The following is a 14,847-nucleotide window of genomic DNA, read 5'->3' as shown; positions in this document are numbered from 1 at the left end:
CGCCATTTGAAACTTTCTTTGATATTTATGCTTTGCAATGTTAGCCAGCGTGCTGTGTAAATGAAGGTATCTTGTTACCTGGCCGATACTTGTTTTTAGTGCTGTCTCGTGCTCCCTCAGAATGTACCACATGTGTGATCAGTATTGTACTCACGGTCTGCAGTGTGTGGCTTACTAACGCAAACCTTGTATGTTTTCTTACAATTGTTTTTTTTTTCAACCTTTCAAAGAGTGTGCAATGTTGTATTTTATATCGAATATTTGTCCCCCCTACTATAATGCCCAATTGGCGAAGGAGGTATGCAAATAAATAAATAAATAAATATCGACAGTTGCGGCAACAGTCGGAACTCTGCTTTACACAAACAGTAAGATGCTTACGACGCGGCAGGGACACAGGCATTTCTATGTTTATCTGCAAGAACAAATCTTGGATCCGTCAGAGGATCATTCAGCTAATGGCCTGGGAAATATGCTCCATCGCAAATTATGACAAACGTGTTTTGTTTAGTGCGTTGTGTGGACTGCGTCCAGCTTTGCAGGTCATCCTTCTTCACAGAGTAGAAAAGCACTAACGTTTTTTACTATTTTTTATCTAGTTACGTGTAAATGTGTCAACAACGCGACAGCAACGACGGCTTATCTACTTTTCTTCGCGACGTGTCAGTGGGTTGAAAGAAATGGGTGCTTGCTTGACGTTTTGCCTTGTCAGGGGCGAACCTTGCGTCCCCATGAGGCGAAAAATTCAGATCTGAGAGGAGCGGATGGCTACAAATTTTCTCAGTAGACCCTTTTACAATGACATGCCTTCTATAAGCTGTGCAAGAAGTCAAAATCGCCAGCACACCTGGTCCGCACGGGATCACATACCGTGCCATTCGCAACTTGCACAAACCTCCCAAGGACCAACTCTTCGACTGGATTAAAGGGAAAGCTTCTGGAAAGCTTCTGTGTCACCAAATCAGTGAAACGTATCGTGTGCGGTTCGAATACCTAAAAATGGCAAGCCATTCACGCAAATAGGCAAAGTTTGATCTGTCTCTTATGTGCAATGCTAAGAATCACATAAACAGAAGGATTCTCGCTTTATACTGTGGCATTTAGAAAAAACGGTCACACTCCACGCACGCAAAATGGGCTTACGAAGAACGCTGCGTACACTAGACAGCCTAAAATCACTGTCTGAAGACGTTATCACTAAGGCCTCAACGTGCCTTATTCGAGGAGCAGGGAATCGCTTACCGGACGGGGAGCCACGCGCCGTTTCCAAGATCTACGAGATCCGCACAGCCGTGAACCAGAGCATGGCCCATACAGTCCAAAAAATAAACTGCATGAGAGTGCCCGAAAGTGCTGTCCTATCACCAAACTTATCAAATATTGTCATGGCTGATCTTCTCTCACGCCTGGCCTAAGTTGAAAGCTTCCGTTGCTTGAACTACAAGGATGATATTGTGATCTGAACGGATAGTGGTTTGATCGGCAAACAAAAACAAACAATGCAGCAGGACCTAAGCACAGTATTTTCTTTGCCCTCCGTTGTTAGGTTTGCTCGGTCATGACAGAAGATCGTGACACCAGTTCTAACGAAGAAAAGGTTACGACGCAAGCAAAGCAGAGAAAAAAGCAATTTAAGCAGACCATAAACTAAGCACCGGTAAAAGAGACCTAGTGGTGGCATTCTCGGTCTGGGCATACATAGGAATGGCAGTGCCACCTTGTGGCCAAAGATATTGACCGCTCTATTGCAAAGCACCCATACACTGATCTACCGGGTTGCGCTAGAAATGTTGGGTGCCCATATACGCGTTCTTCGCAGCCTAATAAATGAATTACATATTGGAAAAGCGATGAACGGGTATAACTTGAACAAAGTAAAAACCAACCCTAATGGTAGTGTGTAGAATACCTTATCCGCCTAGCCTATCGCCTTGTATTTGTTTTTCTGTTTTGTGATGATTTACAAAGCCCACCTTCACGCAATTATACCACCGAAGGCAATCAAAAAAGCGTCAAGTCTTAAAATTGCTATGGTTCGAGAGCACACAAACTGGGAGAACCGTTATTTGGCAACTTAGCGGTTCGGCACAACAGCTCCACTTTGCAGACGTTCTTAACCATGAAAACACATACACATTCTTTACCACCGGAATAGGACCAGAACCAGAAGCACAGCTCATCCAACAAAAAAGCCAACGAGCACCAACCTGCGTGTCGTGTTTTTTTTTACCTAAACATTTTTAGCGTACCGCGGATAGTGTGCACAGACCGGGCCCTTCAGAAAAATCAGGTTGGCGTTATGTGGTACTTCAAAGAGGCCAAAACAAACGGAACCAGGAAAGTCCGGGTAATGAATCCGAGAACCAAAGACAAACTGAGGGAAACTCTACAAGCGACGAGAGAAGCCTACTGAATAGCCGTGAGAAAACCCATTGAGGCGCCAACAACTTTATGCTATATCCCAGCTGCAAGAAAATGGTAAGTGAATGTGATAAGTAGAAAACACGTAGTGTGAACATTTCAAGATTTTCCACACCACAAGAGATCTCGACAGCACGGACAAACAAATACTACACAATGGGTTTGCGGCCGTAAAAAGATCCTTGGTAACGAGGAGGCACATAAGACAACGCGAGTGAGTCTTTCGAAACCATATAATTGCCTAAAGTCGCCGAAGCTACGGATCACCGTGTTCACTGCTATCGGCACCTCCAGCTTTGGTGCCTGTTCCTGATCCTGAAGTATAACGAAAGGAACTCGACTGTGAATACGAGGGTGCGTTTTACAAAGTACACGCCGACTGACAGGCAGAATTTGTTCTTCGAGTACGCGAAGAAAATTAACCGATCCGATCGGCTTATAGTGCGCGGGTGTGGGTATTTTGGTTAGCCACAGTAACACAATGCCCCAAAAGGTGTCGCAGCCGCACTTAGAGCCCGGGAAAATTGGATTTCAATAATGAAACATTCACGCTGCTGAACATGCAGGACCCAGACAGGAGAGAAACAGCGTGAGAAGCGCGAGTGGTCGGAGGAGAGATAGGCAAAGCACTTACAAGGCCAAGCGGCGGACGAATATTGTCTTTCCACGATATTGGCAACGATGCAAAAAGAGGGACAACCAATTTTTGCGGATGCTTCTGTGCATCACTTTTTGTTAAATACAAGAACTTTCAGGCAGTTTGAATGGAATCAAATTTTTCAAAGACAAAGAGCTAGTCTCGAAACGAATCCATTGTCGGAATTAGAAAATTGCATTGATGTAAAAGCATTCCTTTCGATTCATACAGTAGGAGAAGTCTGACGGTTGCAAAATTGGACTAAATAACTTCTGGTCCCTGCTTCTTTTAAGACGTGCAGCTTTCTTGTCTTTGAGGAGAGTGAGAAACGAACGGAAACACTGAATTTCTCTTCTAGTCAATCGCCTGCATGACCAAATTTTTTATATGCGGAGCATCTTGTGGTCGAGGCTATAAACCTCCCTCTGCGGCGCAGCGCCCACACCCCCACTGCGCATGCCTGGCCAGGCACCACTGATGATGATTGTGGCAGGATTCCTCTAGAAATTGGCCAACCAAAAAATCCATCATGAGGTAGCTCCGCGATCAACCACCGTCGTCATCTGCCCGAAGGGGAACCCTGAGTACCACACACCAATTGCGCATGCCTTGCCAGGCCCCGCTGATGATGATTGTGGCAGGATGCCCCTAGGGTTTGGCCAACTAAAGAATCCATCACGACAGACAGACTAAACAGACAGACAGACAGACAAGCAGACAGACAGCAAAATAACTTTATTGAGGTCCAGAAAATCAGTGGCAGTCTTAGTGACTGTGTCCTACGGACGCGGGCCGCACTTGCGCAGGGGGCGTAGGTCCTTGTTTCTCCGCTCTCTCACAAGCAATTTGGACAGCCCTGAGTTGAGTCACGTACTCTTTACTTTTTAGGGCTTCTTCCCACTCTTCTTTTGTTATAAAGTCACCGCTCGGTAACGCAGGACATTGCCAGAGCAGGTGTTTTAAGGAGCATCTGGTGCTACTACATTTTGTGCAGTGCGGTTGGATGTCGTGTACAAAGTAGCTAAATCCGCTTCTCAAGAGGAATGTACCCGTTTGGAGCATTCTAAAGGCAGTGGATTGTGATCGCTGAAACTTTGTGTACGGAGCTGGGTATTTCTTTCTCTCTAGCTTGTAGTGTGCCGCGATCTCATTGAAAGTTTGTAGCAGATCTCTGTACTCTTCCCAGTCACTGGTCGTCGAGCGTCCTTCGCTGCGGCGGCGGGCGATTTCACGCGCGCAGTCGTGGGCCATCTCGTTGGCGTTGTGGATGTTCTCGTGTATTTCTTGTCCCATGTGGACAGGGAACCACGTAATCTAGTGATAGTCATCCTCGCTTCTGCTGTTAATGATTAGCGCTGCTTCCTTGGCTGTCGTTCCTTTGACTAACGCACGGACTGCTTCCCTTGAGTTCAAGTAGTAGTTCGGTTTCGAAAGGTCGGCCATAGCCAGGGCAATCACAACTTGCTCTGCGACAGCGGGTTTGTGGGTAACTACGGATGTTGCGTTCCGTAGTTCGCGAGCAGGGCAGTCACGTTCGCCATGTATTTGTTGGAGCGGCCGTATCGTGCTGCATCCACGAACTTCGATGTTCGCCGCACTTGTTGTGCAATTTTCAGTTGCGCCTTGGCCCTGGCCGCCTTCCTGTTTTTGTTGAATTACGGATGTATGTTGCGAGGGATGGGCCTGGTTTCGAAGGTCTCCCTCATCTTCCCGTCGAGTGTTACTTCGTATGCTTCGCAATCTTCGGGGAAGATCCCGTAGGGCTCCCGTAAGGGAACCCTGAGTAGTATGCGAGGCATTCATCCTTTCCACTCCGGAATTCCTCCTCTCCTCTCCGAAGCTCCTCTCCTCACCGGGATTGCGCAACGAATGTCAACACCTGTGGTAGCCGCTCCATACCACGCTGGGGGCGCCATTGTAGCTCCGCGGAATGAATGACTCATTCCGGTCTCCTCATTCTCCTTCTGGGCAACAGCGCGAAAAAAGACGTGGACGAAAGAAACGGACAGGACGAGCGCTGCGCATGAGACAGCGCTGCCAAATACATGAGACGGCGCTCGTCCTGTTCGTTTCTTTCGTCCACGTCTTTTTTCGCGCTGTTGCCCAGAATGACGCCATACCAACTTGCCCAGCTCACTCTTCTGTTACCCTCATTATCCACCCGCAACACCGTGACGAGTCAGCGTCAACGCCAGTGTCAGCGCCGCGGATGGCGCCACGGAGAAGAGGGCTCGAACCGATGTCACGAAATGGCAGCGGCGACAGGCCGATCCAAAACTTCGGGCTCGCGAAGCCGAAAGAAAACGTCAACGCCACCTAGAAGCTGCTACTGATGCAACGAGGGCTCGCGCAGCTGCACTAAAGGGAACATGACTCGACCCCATGGCTGCTTCGCGTACTACTCAGGTTTCCCCTACGGGAAGATGGTGAATTTTTTTCAATTGGGTCTCTTCGACATTGCTTTTATATGCTTTAAAACAGGTGCACCCAGTTTCAAACAAGCATCATCGGAAAACAAACGGTTCAAAAAATCATACATCGAATGTTGAGAATCATACCATGAACCCGCGGGTATTATTTAAAAAAAAAACAACCAGAGCGGGAGAAGATAGAGCCACTACCAAACTTGAATTCAGGAAAGACTGTAACAAAGGCTGGCGCATTGTAATTCCATGCGGATGCAAGTTTTTAGGATATTTAAAATATTATATGAACAGAATGTTGTCTCTACGAAGCTCGGAGTGAAAGAGAAAATGTAAGCTTAAAATTCCCAGCGCACGTAATTCTGTACTTGCATCATATGAAGACGAAAACATCTCCATACACGTCAAGGACTCCTCAGTGCTACATCGCGTTTATGTATCTTTCTTGGCATCGTTTCTTCCTTTTTCAGTAGGAATTAATACGGCGTGATACTAGGAAAATTCGCGCTGCTGCTTCACCAAATTTAGGGTCTCCGCGGTAAGTTGCGCCAAGTCTGCTAGGGTGTCGTCACGTTCACGTGTCAGACAATATAATGTCAGCGTTGCACACACTACAACAAATCTACTTCCGCCGCACGTAACGTGCTGATATTTATTTCGAGGTACTGTTAGCCGATTGGGCCTTTACAGGGGCAGGGTAGAAATCTGACAGAACAACTGTCATATCAAGGATACAAATACATGTATAGCCGATATAAAAAAAGAATACATCTCTACATTACATTCTACTTCTTCCATGCTCTTTCACATACATCACAAAATACACTTCACAATACTACATCCTACAACGTACATGAGACAAGTACATGAGAGAATATTGCACCGCGGTGAAGCACTGGGTAGACATAGCATTTGTTTGTGTGTGATCTCCAATGTTCTTTTTTTTTTCACTCTTTACAGCGCCGGATATTTTTGCACAGGTCAACAACAAGGCTACTATTAACAAAAAAGCTCTTTAGGGGCTCGTTATATCAGGCGATGAGGACAGTCACGCGAGGTGAAGGTACCCCGCTGGGCTGAAAGATTGTGCCACCGCCTCGACAGTCGCTCATGCGTGATCTCGGCACGCGTCGAAGTTCAACCGCCCTATATATGCACCGATGAACTACCAGATATCCGCCTTAGCTTCGAGTGTGTACTTACCACGGCGAGTAGTGTTGTCAGTGACGGCGGCCCCTGCGGGACGTGGCTGCGGGTGCACCAAAGTCAGGTAAGCTGCTTTATCAGATTTTACAGTCGTGGAACTGGCTTTATTTTCAATAATATGGCACTTTTATTTTGGGTGCAGTCGGTTGACCGTCAACTCTACGGTGTCAGTTCGGCTGTTTGAGCGTCTCGTGACACGGTCTTTCGAGAAAGCTTCACAGCATATTTCACGTCGTGTGACTTCGGCGCCATTACGGCATATAGACAAACTTACGTCCCCCATTTGAGGAAAGTCGGCACTTGAAATGTTAAAGCCAATGGTGTTACCTTTCGCCTCTATGAAGCTGTATATTATTTTCATTGTAGCCACTTGGTCGGAGATTTCGTGAGACAAGTTTGACTTACACTCTTGGTTCTAATGATCTCATTCTTTTTGCTCAGCGAGATGTGATGCATATGCCACAATCATCTTTAGTTATCTGCGAATCACCCTGATCAATAACATCGTGCGAAATATCCAGCGGCCACGTTCTACTGAAGCGGACGTTCTGTGGCCCGTCACATCCTCCATAGCTGTTCATGTAAGCATGCTGAATTCCATCCTTCGAGGTGAGCATGGTGTTCATACGAAATCTTTATGACGCATAGGATGTGGCCGCGCGTGCTCTTGCGCCTCCAGCTGGATATAATGCGGTGACTGCTCTTGATTGCTCGGAGCACGCCACACCGTGTTATTCCTAACCATTTTCTTGCAGCTTTATTGATCGATCGCAGATCAATATAAGCCCCTTAGATTGACCGTGCTCGCGAAATTGGGCTCTCACCTCCTCTTCTTCCCTGACGACGGATAACCAAGATAATAGGTCGTCAAGAAAGAATCGCTAGGAGGCCACCTGAGGTAGATTTTACGGAAGGGGTGATGTTAAGAGAGTAGCTTGAAAGTGTAGGGAGACGCCATCTCGGATACCAAGCTCTTGGACAAAGCTGGAGAAAGGCTAATTATGATTCGATTCTGCGTAAAAATGAGGGCAAAGTCGCTAGCTACATTTTTGGCAGCCCGTGTTGACAACGTCTTCAGTGAGACCCCAATGACGAGGGCAATATTTGTGGGGGCTGTAGCTACTGGATGTTAAAACTGGGAATTTACAAAGGTTGGTATAGGAGTCGTTTCTGCGGTTTCTGTGTACGTTCTCGTGGGTCTAGCTTCGCATTTGTCGGTGGCGAAGATGGAGGCGAAGGAAAATGATTTGTGTTACGGCACGTAACTTTCGCAATTGGTAAATGAGGGAGCGGCTGACATGTATTAGGTTCCTGACATAGAACATGGCAACTTTTCAGCAAGGTTAGGTCATCAATTGTTTGAATAGGATGCTTTGTCAGAACAATTCGGTAAAATATTGCCAAAAAACAAGCAAGATAATCACATATTTCAGAGCAGCACTTCTAAAGCATGTAAATATTTTATGTGTGGAAGTTGGAAATCGATTGTCGTTGCTAAACTGCATAAGGAAAGTACTCCAAAATATTAAGTGGGTAGGTACAAGTTTCTAGCATCAATTCTCCCCGAAAAAGCAAATGTCTATCTCAATGAGACTAGGAAATAGAGAAATTTATTCAATCAGAGAAATCGAGATCCACCGTTTCAGTGGTTTTTTGGAACAAAATCCCCTGATACGTTTCTATGAGCGTAAAATTTCCCATGAAAAGTAGATTGTATGGGTAAATGCGACTAAAATATATTGAGGGGCAGATAAAAACACGTTAAATCACAAGAACTTATATACGGCTCAGTTGATACTGCTTAGTGCTGATACTGCTGCTTGATTCTGCTTTCGCCTCTGCCATTTCATGACAGCAGCTCGAGCCCTCTTCGGCTTAATACTGCTGCTTGATACTGCTTGATACTGCAGTGGATCCTGCATAGTGTACAACCTTGACGCCAGATTTTCGACATTCGTAAGTCTTCCCAATATTTGGCAATACTGTGCCAATACTTCTGTAGAGAATGATTTAAAATTAATAAAAAAATTGCTCCCTAAATTACGCTTCCTGAGAAAGTGATAGAAAAAAATTCATCATCTTCCTGTTGGGGAACCCTGAGTAGTATGTGAAGCAGCCAAGGGGGCGACTCAACCTCCTATTATTCAGCTTTGCGAACCCTCGATGCATCAGTAGCAGCTTCTTGGCGGCGTTGACGTGTCTCTTCAGCTTCGCGAGCCCGAGGTTCAGGATCGGACTTTCGACTCTGCCAATTCGTGACAGTGGCTCGAGCCCTCTTCTCCGCGGCGGTGTCAGCGGCGCTGACACTCGCTGACTCATCGTGCGTTGCGGGAGGAGCATGAGGGGAGCAGAATGAGTCATTCATACCGCGGAACTACAGTGGCGCCCCCAGCGGAGTATGCAGCGGCTACCGCAGGTGTTGCCATTTGTTGCGCTATCCCGGAGAGGAGAGGAGCTTCGGAGAGGAAAGGAGGAATGCTGGAGAGGCGAGGAGCATCGAATACTTTATACCCGTTAAGCGCAGAAATTCCCCGCATTTCCCAGAGGGGAAGAATGTGAAAGTGCGAATGCACGAGTTGAATTTGCGCGGTTCGGTAATGTTCGCGAAAGAGATCACACACACACACACAACTACAAAGAAAGGAATATGCATTTATTCACAGACACCTATTTGTGTTGTCGTTGTACTTATTGCTAGAGCGGATCTCAGCTTTGAAATTTCATGTCAGTACTCCTTTAAGCGGGTGCATTAGCCCTTCTCACGCCCGATTCCTGGCCAATCCCCCACGTGGGTATGTGCCATGTCAGCGGCCAGGCAGCGCGCGCCCATCTCCGCCCGTTGCCAAGGAAGACGAGGAGATTCCTAGCCAATCCCCCACGTGGGTATGCTATGCGGACATCGCCAATGGACGCAGGTTCAGGGTCGCTTAAGAAGTGCATTCGCACTTAAAAAATAGGGAGGAATGCGTCGCATACGACTAAGGGTTCCCTTACGGGAAGATGACGACGGTGGTTGAAAGCGAAGCTATCTCGTGATGGATTCGTTGCTTGGCAAATTCCTAGGGGCATCCTGCCGTCATCATCATCATCAGGTACAACTACTCAGGGTTCCCCTACGAGAAGATGACGACGGTGGTTGAACGCGAAGCTCTCTCGTGATGGATTCTTTAGTTGGCAAACCCCTAGGGGCAACCTTCCACGATCATCATGTCCGTTTTCTGGCCAGGCATGCCCAGTGGGGGTGTGGTACTCAGGGTTCCCCTACGGGAAGATGACGACGGTGGCTGCACGCGGAGCTATCTCGTGAGCAATTTTTTGGTTAGCCAATCCTTAGGGACATCCTGCAACAATCATCATCAGCGTTGCCTGGCCAGGCATGCGCAGTGGGAGTGTGGAGGCCGCAAAGCAGAGGGAGGGACATAACCCCGACCATAATAAGCTCCGCATCTAAAAATACTCTACGTATTCAGGACGTGCGCCCGAAATTTCACAAATCTAAGTCCCAGAGCGTGGCTACGCGAGAAAGAATGTTGTTCATTTATTCCGGCAGTGTGCACACTCTGGGCGCTGCTGAAATTTTTGCTGTATTGTTGGTTTCAAACATATCAGAAGTCATTATCACATATTGTTGTAGTAGATTTATTGCTGCCAGGTTGAGTTGGCAATCAAACCGACGCAGTATGAGGAATCCATGGAGCCCACACACCGTTGTGGTTTTCCGGGAAAGACTTTGGGTCGATTGGTCTGTTAACCATTGGGAGGACGGTCGCGCTGTTAAAGTGAGCTTGGCCAATAGTAGATAAAGAACCTGGAAGAATGAACAAGAGAGTACCAAATGATGAAGAGGCTTTTTTACAATCAGGTAGTCAGATATGTGAGTGGGAGGAAGGCAAAGAAAGAGGACACTACTAAATTTCAATTTGGGAACATAGGTGTATTACGGGCGCATTAATAAGTGTTTTGGTTGAAAAGCACCCTTCGGTGCCAGGCTGCTTGATAGAGGCCACTTTCCGGTTTGCATTTGCTACAGCTTAATTAAGTATTGCTTGCTTCGGCAAAGCTTGTTCTGCGTGTGCATTAAGATGGAGGAGGGATATATAAAACAGAAAAACACCGCTCTCTGATAGGCGCACATAGAGCTGCTCTGGAGTCTCGAGTACCCAGTCGTCCCCCGGGGCACCAGCACCGAAGGTTTATCAACATAAGTTTCGACTCTCCGAGCAGACAGCAGTACTAATAACATTAAAACTTTGTTGTCCCTACAATGGGAGGTGAATATTAGAAAAAAACATTAGGCGGCAATCTTTTAAGGTGGAGATATAAATGCATCTGAAGTGCCAATTCTATTAACACTGCCCTAGTATTTCGTGTTGTTTCAACTTCTAGGAATCAGAAAAGCGCCAAACAAGGCTGTTACTGTGCAACGGGGGAATAGGATGCTGCAAGTTCCTCCTCTTTACACATGGACGTAATATAACACAGCATCCTAAATTTGAATGAAGAGAAAGTGTTGGAACTTATGGAGAGCATAATTTAGTTATGTCCGATAGTACGAAAATTTACCGTTTTTTTGGTATTAAAAGTGTTATAATTCTGGCAGAATTTTGCTGTTCGGTTACATCCTCATCCTAATATTACCACCATGTGGCCACTCATCATAAACTAGATGTGAAATGCCGGTTGCTAAAATCCAAGTTGACTAATGCAAAAGTTATTTGCTTCGAGTCTATAGTAGATGTAAGAAAAGTGTGCTGCTGTGAACTCGGTACAGCTTTATGGTGCATAACATAACTGTGAGTCGCGCCGTACCTGAGTGTCGTTCGGTTTGGTATTTGTTCACGAAAGCTGTGCTAGAGTGAAGTTGTGGAACTCCTCATATGTTTCTTTTATTTTCGTTAAATGTTCTCGCAATTTCTGCAATGGAAGCTTTTGAAGATAAAGGCCGCCTTGAAATGCGGGTGAACGAGGTTTTTCATTAAACCTGTAAAGTAAATTCCACTCTACATGAACTTCCTTCCGGCCTTTCATCAGAGAAGCTTGGACATAAAATAGATTTGTGTGCTTACCACAGGTCTTTTTTGAGCAAGGTTGCGGAGTTCGCAGGGATCTTGAGAGACATCGAACAGGTGATAGTAATGACCAGAATCAACGGTGGTGCTGCAGCTCTCTCTGCAAGATATTGTTGCATTCTTCCTAAAGAAGCAGCCTTCGCCGTTCATGGGACACTTTGTTGTATAGAAACGTGTTAGCACAGATGCTGCTTTGGACCCATGCACAAGGCGATTCAGGTCATTGTACGGGTGATTTCCAGCGGGAATCTTGTGATGTGCGTCCCATAGGTTCCCGCTTATGCCAACCATCAGCTTGAAGTCCTCGTAACGGAGCGCGGCTGTGCCACCAAAGTTGTCGATGTTGTGGAGGATCTCTGTGCGCGGTGAACGTCCACCTGTGGAGAGGGCCTGCCACATGTCCATGCCATCCAAAGAACCGAGTTCCGCAGTATCGCCTCCTGTACAAATAAGTAAGGTACATGAGGAATATTTTACTGGCTGGATGTTTCACAGGACGGTTTTATGTTGTTCTTTGACGTATAGGGAGTATTAGGAAGCAAAGGTGAAATATAGTAATTTCTTTAAAGACTTTCTCCAGAGTATACATGTTCTTCACCGCAATGGCTGCGGTAGCGTAACAGTTGCACCTGAAGGGCGCACATTTGCTGCGTATCTCTAGCGGTGGTTTGGGAACAAGTGTGGCCCCTCTTTCAAACTGTCCACCTAGATGGGGTTGAAGATGTAGCAGGCCCCCAACTTTTTTTGCTCATCAGTAAAAAGGAATGTCACACGTAAACTTCAATATCGAACTACCCTTTACCTGTACCGGCTTTAAGGTATGCTCTTGCCATGAGGGTCATTTTGCAGTACCTACGAAGGTACAGATACAGAGAGAAAATTGGCGGCATATCTGTTCACTTGGCTGCAAAATTTGTCAAAGGACCGTACGCTTCTCCTGAAACTGGCACGCAAGTGCCTCCCTTCGCGCGGCCGGCAGCCTCTCACTCGCCCCGAAGAATAAATAATGCTTAGGTCGATCATGCCAATTTAATTTTGTGCATCCGATGATGATTGATGATGATTCCTATTGGTTTCCCCTTTGAAGCGGGGTGATGACATGTCATCTTACCAAAAAGAACTAATATAACCATGTTTTACACTCTTGGTTTAAAATCCGCACTGCCTGCTCGTTCGCCATCTATTGCAACAATTCGTTACTATTGAACGTGGAGTACCGTCTCTATATCTCGGCTCAGGCGCGAGACCTTTTTGTATTTTAAGAGAAAACCGTGTTTTCAACGCTTTCTTTATTTACTATATTTAAACTCTAGTATATATTACTTCATATCACTGCTTGTGGGATTCTTTGTCTCAAATATGCCTAACGTTTCCTTATTATTCATTGATGTTGACAATTAAGAGGAATATTATCGGAGCTGGTTGTTTAAAAACGCTTTTCCCCTATCAACCACTTGTTCAGGAATTCCTTTACCTTTTAGCAGAAAAGTTAAAATGATAGGACAGTGAGGCATACATGCAGAAAAAGCAACATTTCCTATTTTCATTAGGTTAAGAAATACTACCCCTTTAAAGCTTTGTTTATTTCCGCAGCCGCCGTCTAAGACGCCACGCCGCGGCATTTTCTTAATGATACCTGCGGCCTTTACCTTGGTAAATCGGTTAAAGAATGAATATATGAAATTATTTTTTGTTGACATGCTGATGTGCCGAAATGGAAGGTACGCTTATTTTCGACGACGGAAACAGAAAGAGTGTGTGGAAAACGGCCACGTGCTCGCGCATTCCAGCAAGTGTTTCTGACGGTCAAGGGTTCAGTAGCACTGCGATTTTGCCAAGACGCCGTAGGAACCATTGCGCAACATGACACTCTCAATGCGCCTGGGGAGGCTAAGGGCGATTTTCACTCACGGAGCACACTGTAGATGGTGTGGCCTGAAGCTTCCTTCGGTTTTGTCGTTTGCTTTAGCGACGGAGTTGGTGCTTTTTTTAAGCAGCTTCGCGTTCATTGCGCGCTTTCTTTGCACGGCTTGATTAACTTGTTCGACTGCGCCTCCTGTGTACCCCGGAGCCGACAGAATTAAGTGATCGTACGGCATAGATGTGTTAGGGATTGTTTTGCACGGCGGGAAAACAAAATGTAGAGACCACCAACAGACATCTGGCTGCTTGAGAAAAGCCACCTTTTCTGCAGTGCTGTCACGAATGGGACTGCGAATACCAATTCCTTTGTGTTTTTACAGGTATTACAAAAGACGAATGGAGCAACTAGTTCTGATACAGAGAGACTATAGAAGTTCCGTAAACTTTCTCGTAATTATTAGACTTACTAAACTATTCAGTATAAATCTGTAAAAATGAGAATCACCAAGCTTGTCTTGCGCGGTGGTGTAGCTCCGAGCCAGGACATCGCGATGGCAGGGTTCTGCTGTCTCACCCTTTGAAACACTCCCCTCTGCGTATTCTTTCTTCCGACACACGGCTGGGCTTCAGCGTCGGAGTCCACTGGTCATGCCCGACCGTGCCCGACGGTGCTGCGTTCGGGACGGCGCGCGCGTTAACCCCAGGTAACGGCTGGCAGAGCCTCTCGTTTTACTCTTTCTAGAGCCACGTGTGTGAATTCAAGTGACGTCGCATGTGGGATTGTTGTGTGGGTCGTTCGCAGCTTTCCTTTCCAACCACATTCACAGCGTGGATTGGAGCCAATTTTGTAAACAGCGGAACTGTTTAGGCCGACACAAATTCGTCGGACTGAGACAGAAAACATAAAGTGCACGTCAGCGCGTGGCTTGCGGCGAACGCCCCGCGTGTCCAATGCGAGGCGCCGGTCAAGACCTTCGCGCAGTGGCGTCACCAAAAAAAATCACGCCATATCCACGGAATGAATGATGATAAGTGGGGCGAAGCTCGAGAGGGGGAGATCATCGGTAACCGTAACTCTCCCGTGAAAGTTCGCCCAATTCATCATTAAGAAAGACGTAAGACTGCTTGCGTACATTGTACAAATCAGCGTTTATTTTCGGAGTCAATGCTACCAGGCCCAGACCTGGTGAAAGACCCTGCGCCATCGAGGACTACCCCGCACCTCTAC

General features: G+C 46.5%; 1 protein-coding gene across 1 annotated transcript in view; it reads right to left on the bottom strand.

The window, feature by feature from the left end:
• Nucleotides 1-14,847, bottom strand: part of LOC144143436 (arylsulfatase B-like) — a 113,468-nt gene that overhangs the window by 52,692 nt on the left and 45,929 nt on the right. Inside the window, exon 9 of the mRNA XM_077675191.1 lies at nt 11,754-12,196. Coding sequence (XP_077531317.1) covers nt 11,754-12,196 — 443 coding nt within the window. The remainder of the gene's footprint in view (nt 1-11,753; nt 12,197-14,847) is intronic.

The sequence above is a fragment of the Haemaphysalis longicornis genome, unplaced genomic scaffold, assembly GCF_048455015.1.
Source record: "Haemaphysalis longicornis isolate Haplotype H1 unplaced genomic scaffold, Haemaphysalis longicornis Haplotype H1 scaffold_6, whole genome shotgun sequence".
NCBI classification, from domain to species: domain Eukaryota; kingdom Metazoa; phylum Arthropoda; class Arachnida; order Ixodida; family Ixodidae; genus Haemaphysalis; species Haemaphysalis longicornis.
The sequence above is the reverse complement of the archived record's forward strand: the minus strand, read 5'-3'. Positions and strand labels throughout refer to the sequence as shown.